Source organism: Bufo bufo, chromosome 2 (assembly GCF_905171765.1).
Source record: "Bufo bufo chromosome 2, aBufBuf1.1, whole genome shotgun sequence".
In the NCBI taxonomy this organism is placed as follows: Eukaryota; Metazoa; Chordata; class Amphibia; order Anura; family Bufonidae; genus Bufo; species Bufo bufo.
This window is the reverse complement of record NC_053390.1, coordinates 440,764,567-440,788,520: the sequence shown is the minus strand read 5'-3', so window position 1 is coordinate 440,788,520 and position 23,954 is coordinate 440,764,567. Positions and strand designations below refer to the sequence as shown.

The window sequence follows — 23,954 nt, the reverse complement described above, 5'->3', positions numbered from 1 at the left end:
TATAGTTTACATTTCATGTTGCACTTTACACTTTTCTGCTTTTTAACCACATGTGCATTTATTTTCATCTGTTTTCTCAGAGTACCCAAATCACGTCTTGAAGATTGTGATCGGTCCAGTCCTCTTACTGTTTCTTTCCCTTATCACTTTGATAGTCTGCATGGTCCAGAAAAAGAAGTGAGTGATTCTTGCACTTTGTATGTCTAAGTACAGCTAATAGTTAAAGCAGCTGAAAGTTATACAAACAATTTAAAAGTTTGCAATGTAAAAAGAGCAAGTCTCATGATAGGCACAAGTGGAATAACAGCAACTGATTTTCACTTTACGCTGACGAAATGGGTTCTGTACTGTTATTAAAGGGGTTTTCTCACTTCAGAAAATAGAATTTATTGTGTAGAGGAAGGTAATACAAGCCACTTACTAATGTGTTGTTATTATCCATATTGCTTACTTTTCTGGCTGGATTCAGTTTTCCATCACATTATGCAATTCTGGTTTCCACTGCAATCCGTCAGTGGTGGTCATGATTGTACACTATAGGAAAAAGTGATGGCCTCTCTGGTGGCTGGGACCGTAGGAGCTCACTTAGGCTGGTGCTTTTTTTCTAGTGTTCCAGCATGACCACCGCTGATGGATTGCAGGGTGGTCGTAACCATGGAAATGAACAGTGTATAATGTGATGGAAAAATGAATCCATCCAGGGGAGGAAGCAATTTGGATAATAACAATACATTAGTAAGTGGCTTGTATTAATTTTCTCTACATGATAAATGCTATTTGCTGAAGAGACAGCCCCTTCAAGCAGTGCTCATATAGTGTGCCACTAATGGGGTCATTTATCCGACTGATGTAAAGAAGAACTGGCTTAGTTGCCCATAGCAACCAATCAGATTCCACCTTTCATTTTTGACAGCTGCTTTAGAAAATTAAAGGTGGAATCTGATTAGTTAGGAAATGGAAAGGCTGAGCACTCTCCACCTGGACCAGACAGAGATACAGGCACAATGGATAGTGGTGACAATATTTATTATTAATGTGAAGAATAAAAAAATATGAATGAAGGTGCTGTGGCATATGCAACCTTTAAAATAGATAAAATCGATTAAAATTCGATATTCTGAAGGTTCGATGGATATTCGCCAATCAAGTGTTCAGTATTTATTCGAATAGAGATCTTATTCTTCACATTACCTTATGTAATTTTATTGCATGTTTATATACTTAGTTTGCTGTTCTTATTCCAAATTGTTCCCAATTAGAGTGCTATTTATTGTTCTATTATCTGTTAGTCGTCATTGTTTTAGTATTTTATTGTTGAATCTGCATTTGGTGTAATAAATATTGTCACCACTATCTATTGTGCCTGTATCTCTGTCTGGTCCAGGTGGAGAGTGCTCAGCCTTTCCATTTCCTATACTTTCAATTTTCTTATGACTGGGTGAGTCATAAAGCTTGGCAGCACCCATCCACAGCTATAAACGGAGTGAGACACCATACCCTTCATCGGAATCTGATTAGTTGCCATGGGTAACTAAGCCAGTTCTACTTTACACCAGTTGGATAAATGACCACATAAATGTTTTGTCAGCTTGTGGGGAATGATTTAATAAATGTTAGGCTGATAAGAGAGATAGTATCTTCCTTGGTGTTTTCTGTGCTGTGCCGCACAGGGCAGCATTATCATTAACCTTCAGTGGGGAAACCAAAGGTGACAGATGTCCTATTATTTTGACCAACCTCCTCCTCTGAACAACCTTTTAATGCTTTATGTGTACGCTTTGTGGGTGTAGCATCTGAGAGCCAAAAATCTGATGTGCGGCATTTGATGTGCAGCATCAAATGTGATCATGGCATGTGAGAGTTCAAAACCTGGAACAGCTCCCTCCAGTGGCGATCGGGGGAGACTTCATTCCCTGCGGCAGCCAGGGTTCCCCTGAAGGATCCGAAGCTGCCGCAGCTACTTTCCTGTGGAAAGCCATCACCTTTATGATGCGCACTTCCTAAAGAAGGGCTCTCACTTAGGAATTATTAACGCTCTCACAAAAAAAACATGTTTTTTATTTACGGTATATCTCACAATCTTTGTATGGCAATTAGTACAAAATTTTAGTTTGCCTAATACTTCCCTGTTACTATCCACATTCTAAATACAGAAGGACCACCTTGTATGTGCATTACTGACCACTCAGAACCATCTGGAAAAAGTGCTGTCATGCTGTTATTCTCTGACCTGTTAGAAAGGTGCATGATGTAATCTGTAGTGAATGTAATCTTCTCACCAGTGACTGTATTTCAGAATTATCCCCTCGCTTCTGATCCTCTGCTGTGTCATGGGACCAGCACTCTGATCTCCAACTGACACAGGACAGAAAGTCAGTTACTTCTCTTTTCATTCCTATCAGACTGACATTGAGGCTCCCATAGGAATACATAGAGAAACTGATTTCCTGTCCACACATAAGATACTGTGTTATTTTGGAAAGTCTGAGTGCTGGTCACATGACACAGCTCAGGACCAGAAGGGAGGAGATAACTCACAACATGCAGTCTCTGGTAAGACTACAGATTACGTCATGTACCTTTCTAACAGGTCAGAGAATAAATAAATTAAATACATTTTTTGTGTGAGTCAGTGCTCCAGACTAAAAAAAAATACCTAGTAGCCATTGGCTCCTGAACTGGAAAAATTTAGGAACCAAATAAAATTTTTAGTCGCCAAATCAAAAGCAAATCAAAATTTTGGTATCGTGACAACGCTACGCCGATCAGATCGGCATAAGGTTGTTTCGATACCAAAATTTTGATTCTCTTTCGTCACCATAAAAAAGTATTGCGATACTCAATACCACACAAAAAAAAAAAAACACCAAAAAAAGCCACGTGCATTTCGCATTTTATAATAGAACAGTCCTATCCTATTTTGTGGGGTGACAAGGTGACTAAAAAATGCAGAATCGCATGGTTTTTATTTATTTATTTCTGTTACGGTGCTCACCGCATAGGAGATATATTTTAATAGTTTGAACTTTTCGGACGCAGCGCTATGTAATATGTTTATTTATTTATTGTTTATATATTTTATATGTAAAATTGGGAAAGGGGGCATTTAAACTTAATATTTTAGGGTACTTTCACACTAGCGTTTTTCATTTCCGGCATAGAGTTCCGTCACAGGGGCTCTATACCGGATCAGGCATATCCCCATGCATTCTGAATGGAGAGTAATCCGTTCAGTTTGCATCAGGATGTCTTCAGTTCAGTCATTTTGACTGATCAGGCAAAAGATAAAACCGTAGCATGCTACGGTTTTATCTCTGGCGGAAAAAAAAAACGGAAGACTTGCCTGAATGCCGGATCCGGCATTTTTCCCCATAGGAATGTATTAGTGGCAGATCCGGGATTCAAAATACCGGAATGCCAGATCCGTCCTTCCGGTAAAAATGTGTAAAAAGATACAAGACGGATCCGTCTGTCCGCATGACAAGCGGAGAGATGGATTCGTTCTTGCAATGCATTTGTGAGATGGATCCGCATCCGGATGCGTCTCACAAATGCTGTCAGTCACATCCAGATCGGCAGATCCGGCAGGCAGTTCCGACAAGTGTGAAAGTAGCCTTAGTGTTTTTGTTTTTGTTTTTTTTTACTTACTATTAGCCCCCTTAGGGGCTGGAACCCATGTCCTATTCACCCTTAGGCCCCTTTCACATGGGCGAGATTTCTGCACGGGTGCAATGCGTGAGGTGAACGCATTGCACCCGCACTGAATCCGGACCCATTCACTTCTATGGGGCTGTGCACATGAGCAGTGATTTTCACGCATCACTTGTGCGTTGCGTGAAAATCGCAGCATGCTCTATGTTGTGCGTTTTTCACGCAACGCAGGCCCCATAGAAGTTAATGGGGCTGTGTGAAAATCGAAAGCATCCGCAAGCAAGTGCGGATGCGGTGCGATTTTCACACATGGTTGGTAGGATGAAAGTCTATTCACTGTGTTCTTTTCCCTTATAACATGGTTATAAGGGAAAATAATAGCATTCTGTAAGGCCTCTTTCAGACGGGCATTGCGGGTAAATGTGCGGGTGCGTTGCGGGAACACCCGCGATTTTTCCGTACGAGTGCAAAACATTGTAATGCGTTTTGCACTCGCGTGAGAAAAATCGCGTGTGTTTGGTACCCAAACCCGAACTTCTTCACAGAAGTTCGGGCTTGGGATCGGTGTTCTGTAGATTGAATTATTTTCCCTTATAACATGGTTATAAGGGAAAATAATAGCATTCTGAATACAGAATGCATAGTAAACTAGCGCTGGAGGGGTTAAATTTTTTTTAACTCACCTTAATCCACTTGCTGGCGCTGCCGGCATCTCGTCTGTCTCCTTCTGTGCTGAACAGGACCTGTGGTGAGCATTCATTCCAGGACCTTTGATGACGTCACTCCGGTCATCACATGATCACCATGGTAAAAGATCATGTGACGTACCATGTGATGACCGGAGTGATGTCATCAAAGGTCCTGTAACTGTACTTAATGCTCACCACAGGTCCTATTCAGTAAAGGGGACAGAAGGAGATGCCGGCATCGCGAACAAGTGGACTAAGGTAAGTTATATGATTTTTTTTTTTTTTTTAACCCCTCCAGCGCTGTTTTACTTTTACTGTATTCAGAATGCTATTATTTTCCCTTATAACCATGTTATAAGGGAAAATAATAATGATCGGGTCTCCATCCCGATCGTCTCCTAGCAACCATGCGTGAAAATCGCGCCGCATTCGCACTTGCTTGCAGATGCTTGCGATTTTCACGCAACCCCATTCATTTCTATGGGGCTTGCGTTACGTGAAAAACGCACAAAGAGGAGCATGCTGTGATTTTCACGCAACGCACAAGTGATGCGTGAAACTCACCGCTCATGTGAACAGCCCCATAGAAATGAATGGATCAGGATTCCGTGCGGATGCTGTGCGTTCACCTCCCGCAACGCATCCGCGTGGAAAACTCGCTCGTGTGAAAGGGGCCTAATACAGAATGCTTAGTAGAAGGTCAATTGAGGGTTAAAAATAAAGTAAAAAATTAACTCGCCTCCTCCAATTGATCGCGTACCTGCCGGTCTCCTGTTCTTTCTTCAGGACCTGTCAAAGGACCTGTGGTGACATCACTGTGCTCGTCATATGGTACATCACATGATCCATCACCATATTAATGGACCATGTGATGAGCTCAGTAACGTCACCACAGGTCCTTTGACAGGTCCTGAAGAAAGAACAGGAGACCGGCAGCTACGCGATCAATTGGAGGTGGTGAGTTAATTGTATTTATTTTTTTTAACCCTCATTGGCACTGCGCCACCAATGTTTATTATACTGGGGCGTTGGGGGGGAGCGCACGGCGCCACCAATGTTTATTATACTGGGGGGGGCGCACTGCACCACCAATGTTTATTATACTGGGGTGTTGGGGGGGGGGGCGATCCGCTGCAGCTAACCCCTCAGGTACCGCAGCTCCCTGTCATAGAGGTCGGGTGCCGGCTATTTGCCGCCTCCGGTATTTGTATTAACAGGTTAGTTATCTTTCATTGGTGGCGCAGTGGCCACAGCCCCTCCCCTCCTCCTCCTGTCTCTCTTCTTATTTGCGGCAGCAGCACAGGGGGAGGGAGAGACTCCTTATCCACTGCGCTGCTGAGAACATCAGCGGCGGGGCAGAGAACTATCATCTCCTGTGCCCGCCGCTGTATTCAGCTGCAGAGCTGCGGCGGCGGGTCTAGTCGCAAATGGCGACAAGACTAAAGTCTTGTCGCCATTTGTAAATTCTAAGTCGAATTGGCGACCATTTTGGTCGCCATCTGGAGCCCTGGTGGGAGTGCTTCTTTAAAGCACGATAACATGTCAATAGGAGGACTCCATCCTGTATAGGTTATTATATATATAATCTGTATAAAACAATATTCTTATACATTCTACATGTGTATGTATTTAGCGGTAGAGTGTTCTCCTTTAACCACCTCCCTTCCGCCCATAGACTATAAATGTCCGAGAGGTGGTTCTATATTTCTGAATGGACGTTCCTGAATGTCCATTCAGACACTGCAGCTGCACGCTAATCGTGCAGCTGCAGATCGAGGCAACCCTTAGAGCACGCAGGGACAGTGCCCAGGTGTCCCTGCCTTCTAGATCGCTGTATACACAGCGCTGTGTATACAGAGCAGGAAGCACTATGCGCTTCCTGTTCCGGCCCGGCGGTCATGTGACCGCCGGTGTCGGGTAAGTGCAGGAACTGTGAGGTCTTTCAGAGACCTCGATCAGCCCTGCTCTGAGGCTGTACAGCCTCTCTGGGAGGTGTATTTCTCTTGCTACTATGTCAGCCCCAGTTACAGGAGAAATCAACAGTGGAAAAAAAAAATGTCCCCCAGAGGTCTTATATGACCTTATGGGGGACGAAAAGTGTAAAATAAAAAATAAAGTGTTAAAAAATCCCCAAGTAAGGAATAAATAATAATTTTTTTTAAATTGAAAAAAAATGAATAAAATAGACCTATTTGGTATTGCCGCGCCCATGACGGCCGGCTCTATATATATCACATGATCGACCCAGTCCGATAAACACCATAAAAAAAATTTAAATAAAAGAACTGTGTCAAAAAAGGCATTTTTGTCACCTTGAAATTTGCAGTGAGTGGGCACTCTGATAAATGGAGTCAAGTAAAGCTAAAGTATGTCACTAGAATTTTATTTAAAGGCAAAAACACATGATAATAAAATATCCCTATCAAGGCATGTGGCTTCCAAAATACATAAAATATGTAAGCAATAAAATAAATAGAATGAATAAAAATGTAGGCTGGCTGCCTCATCTTTAAAATAAAATCCAAAATGGAATATAATACACAGACGCCCCTAGGTGTATGGAGCAGTCGTCTGCAGTTAGAATAAGACCAATTGCTTTCAGTATTCACACAGACTCATGGATTTAGATTCCACAATAAGAGTTGCATACATTCACCTAAAGAATTATTAGGAACACCTGTTCTATTTCTCATTAATGCAATTATCTAGTCAACCAATCACATGGCAGTTGCTTCAATGCATTTAGGGGTGTTGTCCTGGTCAAGACAATCTCCTGAATCCCAAACTGAATGTCAGAATGGGAAAGAAAGGTGATTTAAGCAATTTTGAGCGTGGCATGGTTGTTGGTGCCAGACGGGCCGGTCTGAGTATTTCACAATCTGCTCAGTTAATGGGATTTTCACGCACAACCATTTCTGGGGTTTACAAAGAATGGTGTGAAAAGGGAAAAACATCCAGTATGCGGCAGACCTCTGGGCGAAAATGCCTTGTGGATGCAAGAGGTCAGAGGAGAATGGGCCGACTGATTCAAGCTGATAGAAGAGCAATGTTGACTGAAATAACCACTCGTTACAACCGAGGTATGCAGCAAAGAATTTGTGAAGCCACAACACGCACAACCTTGAGGCGGATGGGCTACAACAGCAGAAGACCCCACCGGGTACCACTCATCTCCACTACAAATAGGAAAAAGAGGCTACAATTTGCACAAGCTCACCAAAATTGGACTGTTGAAGACTGGAAAAATGTTGCCTGGTCTGATGAGTCTCGATTTCTGTTGAGACATTCAAATGGTAGAGTCCGAATTTGGCGTAAACAGAATGAGAACATGTAGCCATCCTCTGATGGCTACTTCCAGCAGGATAATGCACCATGTCACAAAGCTCAAATCATTTCAAATTGGTTTCTTGAACATGACAATGAGTTCACTGTACTAAGATGGACCCCACAGTCACCAGATCTCAACCCAATAGAGCATCTTATGTGGTGGAACGGGAGCTTCGTGCCCTGGATGTGCATCCCTCAAATCTCCATCAACTGCAAGATGCTATCCTATCAATATGGGCCAACATTTCTAAAGAATGCTATCAGCACCTTGTTGAATCAATGCCACGTAGAATTAAGGCAGTTCTGAAGGCAAAAGGGGGTCCAACACCGTATTAGTATGGTGTTCCTAATAATTCTTTAGGTGAGTGTATTAGATATCGCCACATCCGTAACGATCTGCTCTATAAAAATGTCACTTGACCAAACCCCTAAGGTGAACACTGTAAAAATAAATAAAAACTGTGCTAAAACAACCAATTCACCTTGGCCCATAAAGTGTTATAATGAATGATCAAAAAATCATATGTGCCCAAAAATAGTACCAATAAAACTGGCACCTTATCCCCTAGTTTCCAAAATGGGGTTACTTCTTGGGAGTTTCTAATGTAAGGGTGCATCAGGGGGGCTTCAAATGGGACATGGCATCTAAAAACCATGTGGCGCTCCTTTTCTTCTGCGCATTGCCGTGTGCCCATACAGCAGTTTATGACCACATGTGGGGTGTTTTTGTAAACCGCAGAATCTGGGTAATAAATATTGAGTTTTGTTTGGCTGTTAACCATCGATGTGTTAAAGAAAAAATTGGATTAAAATGGAAAATCTGCCAAAAAGTGAAATTTAAAAATTTGATCTCCATTTTCCTTTAATTCATTTGGAACGCCTAAAGGGTTAACAAAGTTTGTAAAATCGGTTTTAAGTAACTTGAGGGGTGTAGTTTCTACAATGGGGTCATTTATGGGGGTATCCACTATGCAGGCCCCACAAAGTGACTTCAGACCTGAACTGGTCCTTAAAAAGTGGGTTTTGGCAATTTTCTTAAAAATTTGAAGAATTGCTTCTAAACTTCTAAGCCTTCTAATGTCCTAAAAAAATAAAATGACATTTCCAAAATGATGCCACCATAAAGTAGACATATGGGGAATGTTAAGTAATAAATATTTTATGAGATATCACTTTTTGTTTTAAAAGCAGAGAAATAGAAATTTAGAAAATTGCGAATTTTTCTAAATTTTTGGTAAATTTGGGATTTTTTCATAAATAAAGGTGAATCATATTGACTCAAATTTATGACTATCATGAAGTAAAATGTGTCACGAGAAAACAATTAAAGGGCTTGGATAAGTAAAAGTGTTCCAAAGTTATTACCACATAAAGTGAGATATGTCAGATTTGCAAAATTAGGCCTGGTCAGGAAGTGTGCAAATGGCCCAGATGGCAAGTGGTTTAAAGCTGTGGGTAGTAATGATTGTCTCCAAAATGCTTAGCTATTTCGTTCACTGAAAGATGCTAACAGTATGGAGATGATGTGCGACCATACCAGGTGATACTGCTAGTAGACTAGCCATGACCCCAATATGCAGAGTTTGATTGCACCAGCCGTCCTTACAAAGTGTATGATCTACACCACGCCTATTGCTAGGCGTACATATTTATAGGGGGTTTGGGAGGAACAGCTGTCAGCTGGAGGAGTGTCCATTACATAGCTAGGAAATAGTGCCCATACACCTTGAAGAGCTGTGGGCAGAACATTTGTTACCTTTCAAAATGGAATAGATATGAGTGAGCTGTGATATCAGGCAGACTATTGTTATGATATAATTCCTCTTATATTCCCTTTACCTATCATATATCCTGGCAAGGTATAGTAAAATTACTAGCAATAACGGTCTAAAATACTATATAATTAATGAATTGTTATTGTTACACAGAGCCGCAGAAGGCCCAACAGGACCATTGTATGCCTCCTCAAATCCTGAATATCTAAGTGCTAGTGAAGGTGAGTTGTGCTAATTACATTCTTTTGCCTATAAGGAGCACAGTTTGCATGGTAAGAAAAGTTGCAGAAATTTTCATTCAAGGGAACCTGTCACTGGGATTTTGTGTATAGAACTGAGGACATGGGTTGCTAGATGGCCACTAGCACATCCGCAATACCCAGTCCCCATAGCTCTGTGTGCTTTTATTGTGTAAAAAAAAACGATTTGATACATATGCAAATTAACCTGAGATGAGTCCTGTACGTAAGATGAGCCAGGAACAGGACTCATCTCAGGTTCATTTGCATATGTATCAAATCGGTTTTTTTTACACAATAAAAGCACACAGAGCTATGGGGATTGGATATTTCGGATGTGCTAGTGGCAATCTAGCAACCCATGTTCTCAGCTCTATACACAAAATCCAAGTGACAGGTTCCGTTTAAAGGCATTATTGTATGATTAAAGGGAATCTGTCAGCTGTTTTATGGTGTACTAACTAAGGGAAACATAAACTAGTGACAGAACCCCTGGGTCACTTTCTTTAATTGACCCAACCGTTTTGCCAAAATCTTGTATTGAACAGCTCCGGTGCATAATGACGAGTCCCGAATATTCTTGAGCTCCTGGCTTTCTCCGCCCACCTGCTGCTGATTCAGTTGGAAAAAAAACTGTCAGTCAGAGGCAGGTGGGCGGAGAGAGCCGGGAGCTCATGAATATGGGGGACTCATTGGCATGTACTGGAGCTGCTAGGTTTTAAAATTGAGGGCAGCAGAAAATTGGTGACAGATTCCCTTTAATGTAAAAAATGATGATCCGATATCCTATAGAACATTACAATCTTTTTCTAACAAACTTAAAACAAGCCCTGTACCTCACATGGGTGCAGAAATCTCTGCATTCATTGCTTCAATTGCTCTGCTAGATTTATTTCAAGCTTGCAGCTTAAGGCTAGGTCTACAGAAGGACATTCGTCGCACAAATGTTGTGCGACAATTTTTACAATGGTAGTCTATCGTGTCACACTGTGACATGCTGCGATTGCCACACAACAGTCGCAAAAAACCCATTCAAGATGGATTTTTCTGTGACTGTCGCCTCACAGTCGTAGCATGTGGCATGTCGCCATGCAACACCACAGACTACCATTATAAATATTGTCGCACGACATTGGTGCGACAAAATGTCGTGCGACACATGTCGTCGTGTAGACCTAGCCTTAGGGGTGTGAACCTTCTCAGGAGTGTGTCCTGCAGCTGGTGGCAGTTGAAGGATGGAACTGAGCATGTGCTTCCATATCGGTGAGCAGGACAGAGAAATTAGAAAAAGACCAAACAGCAGGTGGCGCTATACAGAAAATTTTTTAATGACATGCAATTACAAAAGTATTAAGATGCAGGTGCTGGTTTGAAAAACATAGAAGGTTTTTAGTGGGACCACCCCTTTAACTGTTTGTGAACCATATTGTAAGCAAGCACTTCCCAACTCAACAATAACAGCATTTAATTAACATCATCAGGCCTTCTGCAACACGATTGCAAGGTCCCAGTGGTAGCCATGCGAATTGGAGGTCATGGGTTGTCATGTACAGAAGTAGATTAGACCTTGTCAGAGGCATGATCTAATAGATGAAATGATGGAATTGTTGTCTTGGTCACTTCACCTCTCAAAAATGATGTAAAAAAAAATAAATCATAAAACTCATATGTAACCCAAAATGGTACCGATAAAACCAACACTACAGCTTGACATACAAAAACAAGCCCTCTCACAGCTGCCTCAATGGAGAAAAAAAATATAACACTTAGAATATGGCGATGCGAATTAATTGACATTATGCAAAAGTAATAAAACATAAAAAAAAGCAATATAAATTTGGTATTGTAATCGTATCAACCACAGAATAAAGCTATCATGTAGTTTACCCATATGGTAAATAAAATTGCTATTATTTGGTCAGCTTGCTGACATTTGTACCCCAAAATGGTATCAATGGAAACTGCAAATCATCCTGATAGAAACAAGAACCATACAGTTGTTAAAAAAAATTAAAAAATTTACTTTACTCTATTTTTTAATGGTGTAAAAGTATTAAAACATACACAGTGTATAAAGTTGGTATTGTCATACTCCTAAATTAGCAGAAAAAAAGTTTTTATTTACCCACATGGTGCGCCCAATAAAAAACTGACAGAATTGCCATTATTTAGTCACCTTGCATCTCAAAACATGAAGCAAAAAGTCATATGTACTACATAATTTTACCATTAAAAAGTCCAAAAAAAACTTCACATAGCTGGTAATGGAAAAAAATGTTGTACTATATAAATTTGGAGTCACCATAATTATTTTAACCCACAGAAGAAAGTTATCATGTCATTTGTAACTCCGTGAACCCCATATAATTCCCAAAAAATGATATGCTACCAATATAATTTCAAACTTGTTTCTCAATAAATGAGCCCCCACACAGCTAAAAAAAAATAGCTCTTTTATTGCTCTTTTTAGCTAAATCGGTGTTCCAAATGGTGCTCCCCCCCCCCCCTCCTCCTTCTGAGCCCTGCTGTTTGGATCTAAAGCAACATAATATTTAAAAATATTGAGTTTTTCATTTTCACAGGCCAGTATTTAAACAGCTGTAGGGTGAAAACCATCACTACTCCCCTAGCTGAATTTCTTGGGGTGTTTTCACTGTACTGGTACCTCAAAGTTGTTACAAATGTGGCATGGTGCCCAAACCCACTCCACCAAAATCTTTGCTTTAAAGGTGAAATGGTGTTCCTTCCTCTCTGAGCTCTGCTACATTCCCGAACAGCAGTTTGGAAACACATGTGGGGTATTGCCATGCTCACAAGAAATTATGTAACAATTCGTAGGGTGCCTTTTCTCCTGTTACATGTGTGAAAATGAAAAATTTCGGTCTAAAACTACATTTTATTGGAAACGTTTCACACCCCAGTTCTAATAAATTCTTTAAAACTCTTGTGGGGTGAAAATCTTCACTTACCATCTAGATGAATTTGTTGAGAGGTTTCCAAAGTGGCGTCTTTTGGGGAGTGTTTATGTTCTGGCACATCAAGGCCTATACAAACCTTAAGTGGTCCTGAAAAATAACAAAAACAAAAGTTTGCATAATGGCTGTACTAATTTGTAGAGTCCTAACTGTGAAGGAGCCGGTGTTTTTTTGGGCTTCCCTAAAGTGTCTTTCAGCCATATTATTCCCAGTTTCAGCTGCACAGCTAGATGCATTTCTCTCGGAAGCAAGGGGTGTCTCCCTTTGGTGGAATCTGCCAGCACAGTATTGCTGTGACATCCTTTCCTTTACTTCCCACTATGTTTGTTTGCAGGTCCGGAGCTCACAGAACAGATATGGAGCGAGAGATCACACTTAGAGAAATGCAGGATGCTCCTGTGATGTTCAGAAGCTGTGTAGAAGCAGTTCTTTTATCAGGCTCAGGATCGAAGCTAGCTCAGACACACCCCCTTGTCCTTTCAGCCTTCTTCTGAGTCTCTGTTACCAGGGACAGATCTTGCCTGATAACAAGCAGTGGACTGCAAGTTAGGTGGAAGTGAGACCACTAGGGGGTTAAGACTTATCAACTTTTTTCAGGTGGATGAAGGCATTATTTTTGAAATTAACGGATTTAGAAATTTGCTAATTACATCATTGTCTATTAAATGAACTTGTGTGAAAGTACAGTTACTCTAAGGACTTGATACTCATGGTTTCTTTGTTTTTCATGATATAGTGTACATTCCAGATGAGTGGGAAGTACCAAGAGATAAGATCAACTTACTCCGAGAGCTGGGGCAGGGTTCCTTTGGAATGGTTTATGAAGGAATTGCCAAGGACATCATAAAAGGAGAGGCAGAGGTCCGAGTGGCTGTGAAAACTGTCAACGAGTCAGCAAGTCTGCGAGAAAGGATAGAGTTCCTGAACGAGGCTTCTGTCATGAAGGGATTCAGCTGCCACCATGTGGTAGGAATTTCAATTCAGACACCAAAATGTTCCCGATTGCTAGATTTTAATATTCAACAGGATTACAATTTTAAAGAACAACAAAGACAAATTTTGAAGGGATGTCACAAGATTTATGTTAGAGATATAAGCTAGTAATTAGAAAAACTGTAACTTGCCAATATACAATCATTCCTGGTGAAGCCTCTCGTGAGGTAAAGCTGTCACAATTGACACTCACATGGCATACATTTTACATGGTGTTTTACTGTGCAGACATTGATCATTTCCTAATTATCCCCCACTTCATATATTTATTTTGCAAAAATATTTCCTTTTAAGCATTTGTGTGCAGTTTTTGGATCAAATGTATTAATTTTTTTTATTTACCCTGTTTTTTTTTAAATTTTTTATTAAAAATCTATTGTTGACTGTTGCAGGTTCGTTTGATTGGTGTTGTCTCCAAGGGGCAGCCTACATTGGTTGTTATGGAGCTGATGGGACATGGCGACCTTAAGAGCTACTTACGCTCCCTGCGACCTGATGCAGAGGTTAGATTTGTTTTATTTCTCTACTTTGCTTGTGAAATTACTGTAAAGAAAAAAAAAAGGTTAAATCTCTTCTAGAAAAAGTAAACAGTAGCCTTCTGGGGGGGTGACTAACCACTTGAACGCACGCGTTTGAGAGCTGCTTCGGCTCCAGATTAGAATCCTTTATCATCCTGGCACATAATCAGCTGACATCATAGAGTGGACGGTGTACAAGAGACGGAGGAAGCCGAGGAGGCACGACATAAGCTCAAGTAAAGCACAGGCGACCGCAGAGCGGCTCAAAGAGTATGCAAAGCAGGAGGCCCAACGTGGCGCCACGGCATCGACACGAGCTCCGGCTACTCCCGGCCATACAACACAACTTACTGAGGCTGAGAGCTCAGAAGAGCCTGAATTCACTTTAAAGGGTGCCCATGATCAGCTAATGTCCGCTATTTCATCATGTCAAACCTCTCTTACCAGCAAGATAGACAAGGTGAAAGTGGACCTGGGCTTGCTGAGGCACGATGTGCAGCAATTGAGGGAGCGTGTACGCCATACTGAGGACAGAGTCTCTGCCCTGGAAGACCTCACACGGCCCCTGACAGTAAGGGTACAAGATATGGAGAGCTCTCTTAATCTATGGAAACAGAAGTGTGATGATTTGGAGAACAAAACCAGAAGGAATAACGTCAGAATTCTGGGCATGCCTGAGAGGGCAGAAGGCTTGGACCCAGCTTCATTTATTGAGCACTGGATTAAATCCACATTCCCTGATGCGGCTTTTTCGGCGGCTTATGCTGTGGAGAGAGCACACAGAGTACCTGCCCGGCCTGCACCACTGGGTGCTCCACCCAGACCTCCATTGGCGTGAATGCTGAACTGGAGGGACAGATATCTTATACTTAGCCAGGCAAGAAACAAACAAGTTATCACATATGAAATTGCGAATATATGTCTGTTTCCTGATTTCTCAGCAGAGATTTAAAAGAAACGTGCTACCTTCACATCTGTAAATAGGCGCTTAAGAGAAATGACTTTGCAATACTCAGTGGCATACACTGCGTGCCTGCGGGTGGTTGATGGCGGGAAATCAATCTTTTTCACAGACCCAAAAGAAGCAGAAGAGTGGGTGTCCAGGAGACCGGGTCATGCACCGCCTAAATGAAGATCTTTGGGACTCTGATGTTTCTTCTGTTTATGACATCTCCACGGGGAATACATTTGAAACGGGACTAGTCGGCTAATCCTTAAGGTCCACATTCAGGACCTCTGATATCGTATCTTGTTTCCGATTATGTCAGTCTGGTATCATAACCCCTTCAGTAGGTTATTAATACCTATTATTATGTCTATTGTAATTGTTGATTGCCACATATGAAAGCAATGGGAGACCGGGCGGCTACCTTCATGAGTACTGCAATTTGTTACACCATGCAGGTCCTCGACCACGAAGCAAGATGGCGTACCTTGTATTCAGCACATTTGGGTTTGTTTACCTATGTTATGTTATGTTGTTTTCTTTTGAAAAGGTATGGTACTACACTTCTAGACTAAAGCGGTGGAAGACGCAGATGGTTTTATGGAGAGAGCTGAGGGGGGATCTATTTAGTCTTAACAAAGAAGGGCAATTCTGAGGAAGATGCACAGCTACAAACATGGCCACCTTAAATGTGATGTCCTGGAATAGAAGAGGTTTGGGCGGCCCCAGAAAGAGGATAGTGGTGTTCGCCCATATCCGTAAACCTAGCCTACATATTATAGGATTGCAGGAGACACACCTAACGGCAGATACCGGAGGACGAATTAGGAAACCCTGGGTCCAATGGTCTGAGAATGCATATGGAAACTGATATTCTAGAGAGGTAGCTCTGATGGTATACCGATGCATTAGATGGGAAGAGCAGAAAACAGTGATAGATCCGGATGGGAAATACATTTTTATTTATGCATACATTAATTGTATTCCTTATATAGTGATAACTGTATATAATCCTCCTCCTGCTACTACTTCTGTACTGCATGCAATGACTGGATTTGTGGCGCAATATCCCAATGTCAGAATGATATGCATGGGAGACTTCAATATGGTGATGAATAACAGCCTGGGAAGGTTTCAAACTGAAACACATAGAGCAAACCCTCAATCCACTACTACAGTACTTTCCACATTGACTGCCGAGATGGGATGGGTGGATTTGTGGCGGGAAAGACATCCTCTACAAGAGACATACTCATGTTTTACCCCATCTAGAGGTGCATTATCAAGAATAGATTATATATTGAGTAATGCCAATGTATATATTGAGATGCAAGGATATATGGTATGGCCCGCAGGGAACCTCAGATCGTGCAACTGTGATAGCTAGATTCCTATTGCCTGATACTACTAAAAAACATGGAAATAAGATGCGCATACATCCATTCTAACTAACTCTCATGTTCTGCTATTTTATCATTACGGATCAACTAAAAATGTTTTTTGAGATACATGATGGGATGATGGATGAGCTACTAATATGGGAAACTTTGAAAGCATATTTGCCAGGTAGCCTTAGGTCTTCCATATCATATATTAAGAAGGATACACAGCGCAAGGAGGAAGAGTTGAGTAGCAGATGTTAAGAGGCAGAGAGTAAATATATATCTAACCCTACTGAGGATAATAGGAAAGAGTTGATGCAAAGAGGGAGACAGTACATGGTACACCTTAGGGAAAAAAGCGAGCGCAAACTGTTTTTCCTCAAACAACAAACATTTGAAATGTGTAACCAGGCAGACAAATTACTGGCCCATGTGGTACGTGGTAATACCACGGCTTCACTCTTCCTACGTATAAAAAACAGGGAAGGAACAGTAGTGGAGTCGCTAGAAGAAATAGTCTCAAGATTTAGAGGCTTTTACCAAGACCTATATAACTCTGAGGCACATTATACCGATAATGACCTAGAGCAATACCTTCAGGAAGTGATATGCCCACAGTTAAGTATTCAGAATAGAGAGCTAATGGAGGAAGATTAGAGGAAATCCAACTGGCCATAAAGGGACTGACCCCTGGGAAGGCACCTGGCCCAGATGGCATTCCGATGGAGATATATTATAAATACATAGATATGTTAGGCCCACAACTACACAAAATGTACAAAGCTTCCCATCGACAAGACCATCTGCCAGAGTCATTGTATGATGCCACCATAGTGGTAATGTTGAAACCTGACAAAAACCCATTGGAGTGCGGCTCATACAGGCCGATATCTTTATTAAATATAGATTATAAATTACTTACCAAGATCTTGGCTAACAGATTAAATAAAGTCATTACAACTATAGTGCATGAAGATCAGACCGGTTTCATTCCGGGAAGGTCGACGTCTAATAACATTAGAAGAGCAGAAGTTTTAGCGCAGATAGGGGTAACTGAGAATAAACAATGGGCTCAGGCATCGCTGGACACAGCCAAAGCCTTCGATTCAGTGGAATGGCCATATGTATTAGGGGCACTAAAAAGCTTTGAATTCGGCCCGAAGTTCATTAATTGGATTCAGATAATATATAGGAATCCTAAAGCAAATATATTAGTAAATGGAGCCCAGTCAGAACCATTTCATTTGGGTAGAGGCACGAGGCAGGGGTGTCCCCTCTCACCTCTCTTATTCGCAGTGGCCATAGAACATCTTGTCCTCAGAGTACGCCAGGATTCTGTGTTTAGGGGAATAGCATTGGGAGGAAAAGAGGACAGAATAGGTCTATATGCTGATGACTTGATCCTATTCATAGATAATGCAGATACCACACTCCCAAGAGCAATAGAGCTCATAGAACATTTCGACTATTTTTCAGGGCTACATATAAATTGGACTAAATCTGCACTCCTTCCTCTCTGGGAAAATGATTGGCCTTTGACATACCATAACCTTCCTGTAGTAGATCACTTCAAAGATTTGGGCATAGTCCTCACCAGAGACCCACTGCTGTCATTCACTAAAAATATTTCTCCTCTGGAGTCCATTTTTTGTTGACAAATTTAAAACGTGGAAAACCCTTCCTCTGTCAATCATGAGGTGACTGAATCTCATTAAAATGATTCTACCACCTAAGGGCTTATACGTATTCGAACATGCCAGTACACTTGTTCCGCATAGTTTTTTTGACCGCCTTCACGCCATGATGACGTCCTTTGTGTGGGGAAAGGCAAGACGTAAACTTGCTATGAGCACACTACAGAGAACGAGACAGCAGGGAGGCACGGCTTTGCCTGACTTCTTTTTGTATTTTTTAGCAGGTCAATTGAGATCTATTTAGAAACCTGGGTTTCACAGTCAGAACTACCCAATGCAGAATACTATTTAAAGGATTACTTGCACTTAACTACTCTGTGGCCAGGGTTGGAAAGTATACATTTATTTGCCAGACGCACCCTCCAATTACACAAGCTGGCACACCAGGTGTGGACAGCAACAAAGCTTCAAAATTATAAAGATGTACCGGATAGTATGCCATTATGGGATAACCCCATGTTCTCACATCTAATGTCACATGAAGGGGCAGACACATGGAGGGAACACAGAATAATTACTTTGAGGGATTTGTATGTTGGAGGTGTTTTGTGCTCATTCACTTAACTGCAAGAGAATTTCGGAATCCCACGTACCCTCTTTTTCAGGTACCTGTAAGTGAGACATGCCCTCCGTGCAGAGTTTTAGAACACTAAAGGTGCTATTTCGACATACCTATTAATGAACACTCAGGGCTTCAAGGGCATTATCTCGGCTCTATACACGCATCTCTATTGTAATAGAATGACTCTTAACCCGCTGATCATTGAAAGTAAGTGGAGGAATTCTATACCACAAATGACAGCAGAAGAATGGGAAGAGGCATTGGAGACTCCCACGAGAGTCTCACCCTCAATAAATAATAGGTTAATACAACTCTTTATACTACATAGAAGCTACCTCACTCCTACCAGATTATATAAAATGGGTAGAATTCCACATAACAGATTTCACAGGAGCTCACAGGTAACTGCAGGTTAACCACTTTTGGAGGCAGGTCCCAACGGTCCTTTCAACTATGGTCCCAACTCCTGTACCAATGTGTCCTAAGATACTGTATGTATTTTTGGGATAATGGACGAGGAGCTATGGTCACATCACAATAGAATATTTCTGGGAGAGTCTCTGTCGCTAGGAAAGCGATAGCAATCAGATGGATGGCGGACAGACCACCTACTATGGGACAATGGAAGTCCCTAGTGAATCAAATTACTCGTTTGGAAACTATAGTTTTTAAAAATACGGGGTGCCCACAAAAATTTCAGAAGGTGTGCTGAGAATGGTGTTCAGAATTTAAGAAGGTGTGGGGAGAATGGTGTTCATCTTCATTGACGTTGTCAGATAACCATATGCATTCCATTAGGACGATCGTGTAATATGATACAATATACTCATCGAGATACACTCACAACCCGAAGCCATGTCTTTCTTGCTAACAGTATATGTATATAAATGTCAGACATAAATATATAAGCCAATATGTACAACAACTGTACTTTTACTTTGATATTTAACAAGTCACTTGATCATTATATGCTTTTGGATGAATGTCTGTGTGCCATACCTAAATTGTTATACTTCAATAAAACAAGTTTAAAAAAACAGTAGCCTTCTACTGAAACTCCAAAACAGACAACTACCTTCTACTCCATTGAACTATATATATATAAAATTATTATTTTTTTTAAATCCACAAGCTTTACCGATTCTTATAGACGTCTGTACTATATGACCGAATGTTCCACGTTTTTATTCTTTCTAGAATAATCCTGGTCGACCAGCCCCTACACTTCAGGAAATGATTCAGATGTCAGCTGAGATCTCTGATGGAATGGCTTACCTCAATGCCAAGAAATTTGTACACCGTGATTTAGCTGCTCGCAATTGCATGGTTGCTGAAGATTTTACAGTCAAAATTGGAGGTATATTATCTGTCACATTCTGTTCTATATTGTTTCCTGTCTGTGAGTGAATTGAGAAAAGAAGGATGCATTATTATGATCACAGGATTTATGCCACTTGTTGATTTAATTAATATATGCCAAGTAAATGGTACCCCGAAGCCGAGTTCGGTTTCAAGTTTTATATCTATTACTGAAGTTATTCAACAAAGTCAAACGTGACTTCGCGAGTAACTGACTTTGGCTCATCGGAGCCCATTCATTTTAATACTGTACAGAGAGAGATCTCCGTACAGTATTAATCCAAAGTTTTGAACAAAGCGACTTCTTCAAATGTAACATCCGAAACTCACTTTGCTCATCTCTACCCCTCAGATGCCATTGGCAGTAGTAACCATGGCATCCGAGCAGTTGGACAAAGGGAGGAGGTTACCTCTGTCCACCTATCGACACCCCAGAAATGCAATCGCAGGGTGCTGAGTGGTTGTCATGGCATCTAGGGGCCTTCTGAAAGCCCCCAGGCCTGCCATCTTCCTGCTGTTGGCAGAAATATTACAGTAAATAGTAAAAGTTATCAAACAAAACAAAAATTAAGGTTTTAAAAAAATAATAAAATGAAAAAAAAAATTAAAAAACTTTCCCATTTCTTATAAATAAAAAAAATAAACCTAATTGGTATTTCCGCATTCCTTTATGCCCAAACTATAAAAATGTCAGTCCTTTGACTGTTATACATTTGACACCAACTTATCAAGGTAGCCTACTCATTGAATCAATTGCATCTTTTTCCCCTGCCTGCATGTTGGTATTGTAATTTTGTTCTCTAATTTTTCTGACTCGCTGTATCCAATCATTGATTTTTCTTCTCAGATTTTGGGATGACTCGTGATATCTATGAAACTGATTATTACCGTAAAGGAGGAAAGGGGCTGCTACCTGTAAGGTGGATGTCCCCTGAATCTCTCAAAGATGGAGTATTCACTACATTTTCAGACGTCTGGTATGAACTTCTAGTGTTGTAAAAGCATGACAAAATAACGTGTTTTTGTAGAAAAAATAGCCATAACATTACAATATTTATTTATTTATTTTAAAACAAAACCTAATTTTTGAGGATAGTGGCAGAATATCTTGTGATTATCAAGCTCCTTTAGTATGAGAAGAAGATGGCATTCTCCATCATCCATTAATTTCTTGTTTTCTTAATACTTAACTGCATATAGACATGATGGTGAATCATGACTGTTTTCCTTTCTTTTAGGTCCTTTGGTGTAGTGCTCTGGGAAATAACAAGTTTGGCTGAACAGCCATACCAGGGGTTATCCAATGAGCAAGTGCTCAAGTTTGTCATGGATGGAGGTTCTCTAGAACAGCCAGAAAACTGTCACCCTAGACTGTAAGTTATGAAGACGAGCTGTTAAAGGGAAACTAAAACTAGCAGTGATAAAATTAAAAAGCTGATATTTCCCCACACAAAACAATGTCATAGAAATCTCACAGAGAACACAATATTCTGATCTGTTCCAAATATGGTAGACTGTGTGTGTTTGGGGGGGGGGGGGTCTTAACCAGGGGAGTCTGGTGCTTGGCCTGCATTTTGCCCTGCAGTCAATGAGGAGGAGGGTGGGGGTGGGGGGGGAGTCTCCTACTGCTAGTTGTCTTACAGCCAGATACAGGACAGCGAGGAGGAGGAGGAGGAGGAGGCTGATCTTCTCGGACAAACAGAAGAATTATTTATCAATTTCTCAGCTATGTCTTTTTTTTTTTAAATAATCAGTGTATCTCTTTGGACAAGATTATGATGTGCTAGTTTTTCATTTTACATTTCACTCCTGTCTTTCAGTCACAGTCTAATGCAGATGTGCTGGCAGTATAATCCCAAGATGCGGCCCACGTTCTTGGAGATCATTGATATGCTAAAGGATGACCTCCATGATAGTTACCGAGAGCTGTCCTTCTACTACAGTGAAGAAAACAAACCACCTGAGACCGATGACCTTGAGATTGATTTTGAAAACATGGAAAGCACCCCTCTGGACCCATCTTCTTGTTCACTACGAGATGAGGGACAGCGAGGAAACCTCTATGAGGAGCACATACCCTACACTCACATGAACGGGAGTAGGAAAAATGGACGCATTCTCTCCCTCCCTCGTTCCAGCCCATCCTAACACACAGAGCTCTGCCCTCTGAAAGTTAACTACCCTCCGTCAAATCTCAGGACAGAACTCTACCCATGGCTAGAACATCAAAACACCAACGCCCTCTTCAGGTTTTGAATGTTTCATCGTCCCATAGGGTTCTTGACTGAATGGTCTTGTGTGCTTTTTTTTTTTTTTTTTTTTTTTTTTTGCTTTTTTTTTTTATTCTATTCACTTGACAGGCTGACTATTGGGCGAAATCGAAACTGTGAACAGACATAACAGGAGGAAACTCCATTCTTTTCAGCTACACTTTATTGCCTATTTATTTCCAGTGGCTTCTCATACTAGAAAAGTAAATGTGTGCTATGCTTACAAGTGGAAGAGAAATAAATGCACTTGGATGACTTTAAAGCACACACCAGACATAATAAAACTGAAGCTCTAAAGGAAGGCAACATTTAAAGCTCTCTCTTTACTTGTTATGAATTAAGAATATTTTCACCTCAGTGGAGCCATCTGAAACCAGGTCCAGCAAATTGGGAGTTTCTGATTTAGCTTTCCCATAGCTTCAATGGGAAATAACTTACAGAAAGAAGTGAAGATAATTGTGGCTAAAGTCCAGCCAGTTTTACCTCACATGGAACATCTGACATGGTGAAGTTCACGTACCTTACATGTTACCCCAGCTTCTTTTTCCTGACCTGCTGAAATTTTACAACAGAAAACATATCACTTGTTGAGCTTGTACTTGTGGTGCATAAGCTGTGCACCTGTACCCATGTTCCTTCTGCTACAAATGTGTATAGTTTAATGTTGTTCACCTTGTAGTTAGGAATCTGGAAGGTGCTGATGGGGTGATAATTTTTTTTATCCCCCCCCCCCTCGTATACCTTAAAGAAACCTTCAGGATGGTTGATATTTGTATGTCGGATGTGTTCTTAATCAGACCAAAAAGGGAGGAATCACTTAACATCCCTTTTCCTCTACATCAAAACCATAATTGCTTAAAAACTGTATACAACCAATTGAGTTATCCTGCAAATTACAGTAGAATCTGTTTTATTCTGTAGCCATAAACTTGCAATGGTTTTATCTATACCAGTAAGAAAGGTAACTGGTTGCTGTCAGCTTCTTTGGTTTGTGTAAAGGCCTCTAAAATCTGATTTTGCCTGGTGTGAACTACAAATAATGTACAGCAGTTGCTTCTTTTCATGTAATATATATATATATATATATATATATATATATATATATATATATATATAAATAATATCCCTGAAGGTAAAAATTCCTCATTAGTTGGAATTATTGGTTGGAATTATTTCAGAATCTAAAATTCTGAACAGAACACAGTGTGTGTGTGTGTATGTGTGTATGTATATATATATATATATATATATATATATATATATATATATATATATATATATATATAATATTTTTTTTTTTTTTTTTTTTTTTTTTTACGTTTTTTTTCATACACAGTTGCTGGTTGTTTTTTTAGGCATTTTGGGAATCTGTTATTTACCATACAAAATTGCGCATAATTACAATAAGACACATTTTTCATTACGCTCAATGTACTACTGCGAGACAAAAGGACAATTGTTTTAAATAACTTTCCATCAAATTTTTATAACTATCCCGATTCCACTCTACATGAAATAATGGGACTGTAAAATAACCAGTATTAACAATATAGTTCACATTGTGCCTGTCTAGC

The 23,954-nt window shown here is 40.6% G+C and overlaps 1 protein-coding gene across 1 annotated transcript in view; it reads left to right on the top strand.

Moving 5' to 3' along the window:
* The window catches only part of INSR (insulin receptor), a 155,585-nt gene extending 132,163 nt beyond the window's left edge, over positions 1 to 23,422 (top strand). Inside the window, exons 14-21 of the mRNA XM_040417483.1 lie at positions 81 to 177; positions 9,596 to 9,663; positions 13,393 to 13,622; positions 14,042 to 14,152; positions 19,949 to 20,108; positions 20,958 to 21,087; positions 21,349 to 21,483; positions 21,931 to 23,422. Coding sequence (XP_040273417.1) covers positions 81 to 177; positions 9,596 to 9,663; positions 13,393 to 13,622; positions 14,042 to 14,152; positions 19,949 to 20,108; positions 20,958 to 21,087; positions 21,349 to 21,483; positions 21,931 to 22,258 — 1,259 coding nt within the window. The 3' untranslated portion in view covers positions 22,259 to 23,422. The remainder of the gene's footprint in view (positions 1 to 80; positions 178 to 9,595; positions 9,664 to 13,392; positions 13,623 to 14,041; positions 14,153 to 19,948; positions 20,109 to 20,957; positions 21,088 to 21,348; positions 21,484 to 21,930) is intronic.
* The last annotated feature ends 532 nt before the right edge of the window (positions 23,423 to 23,954 follow it).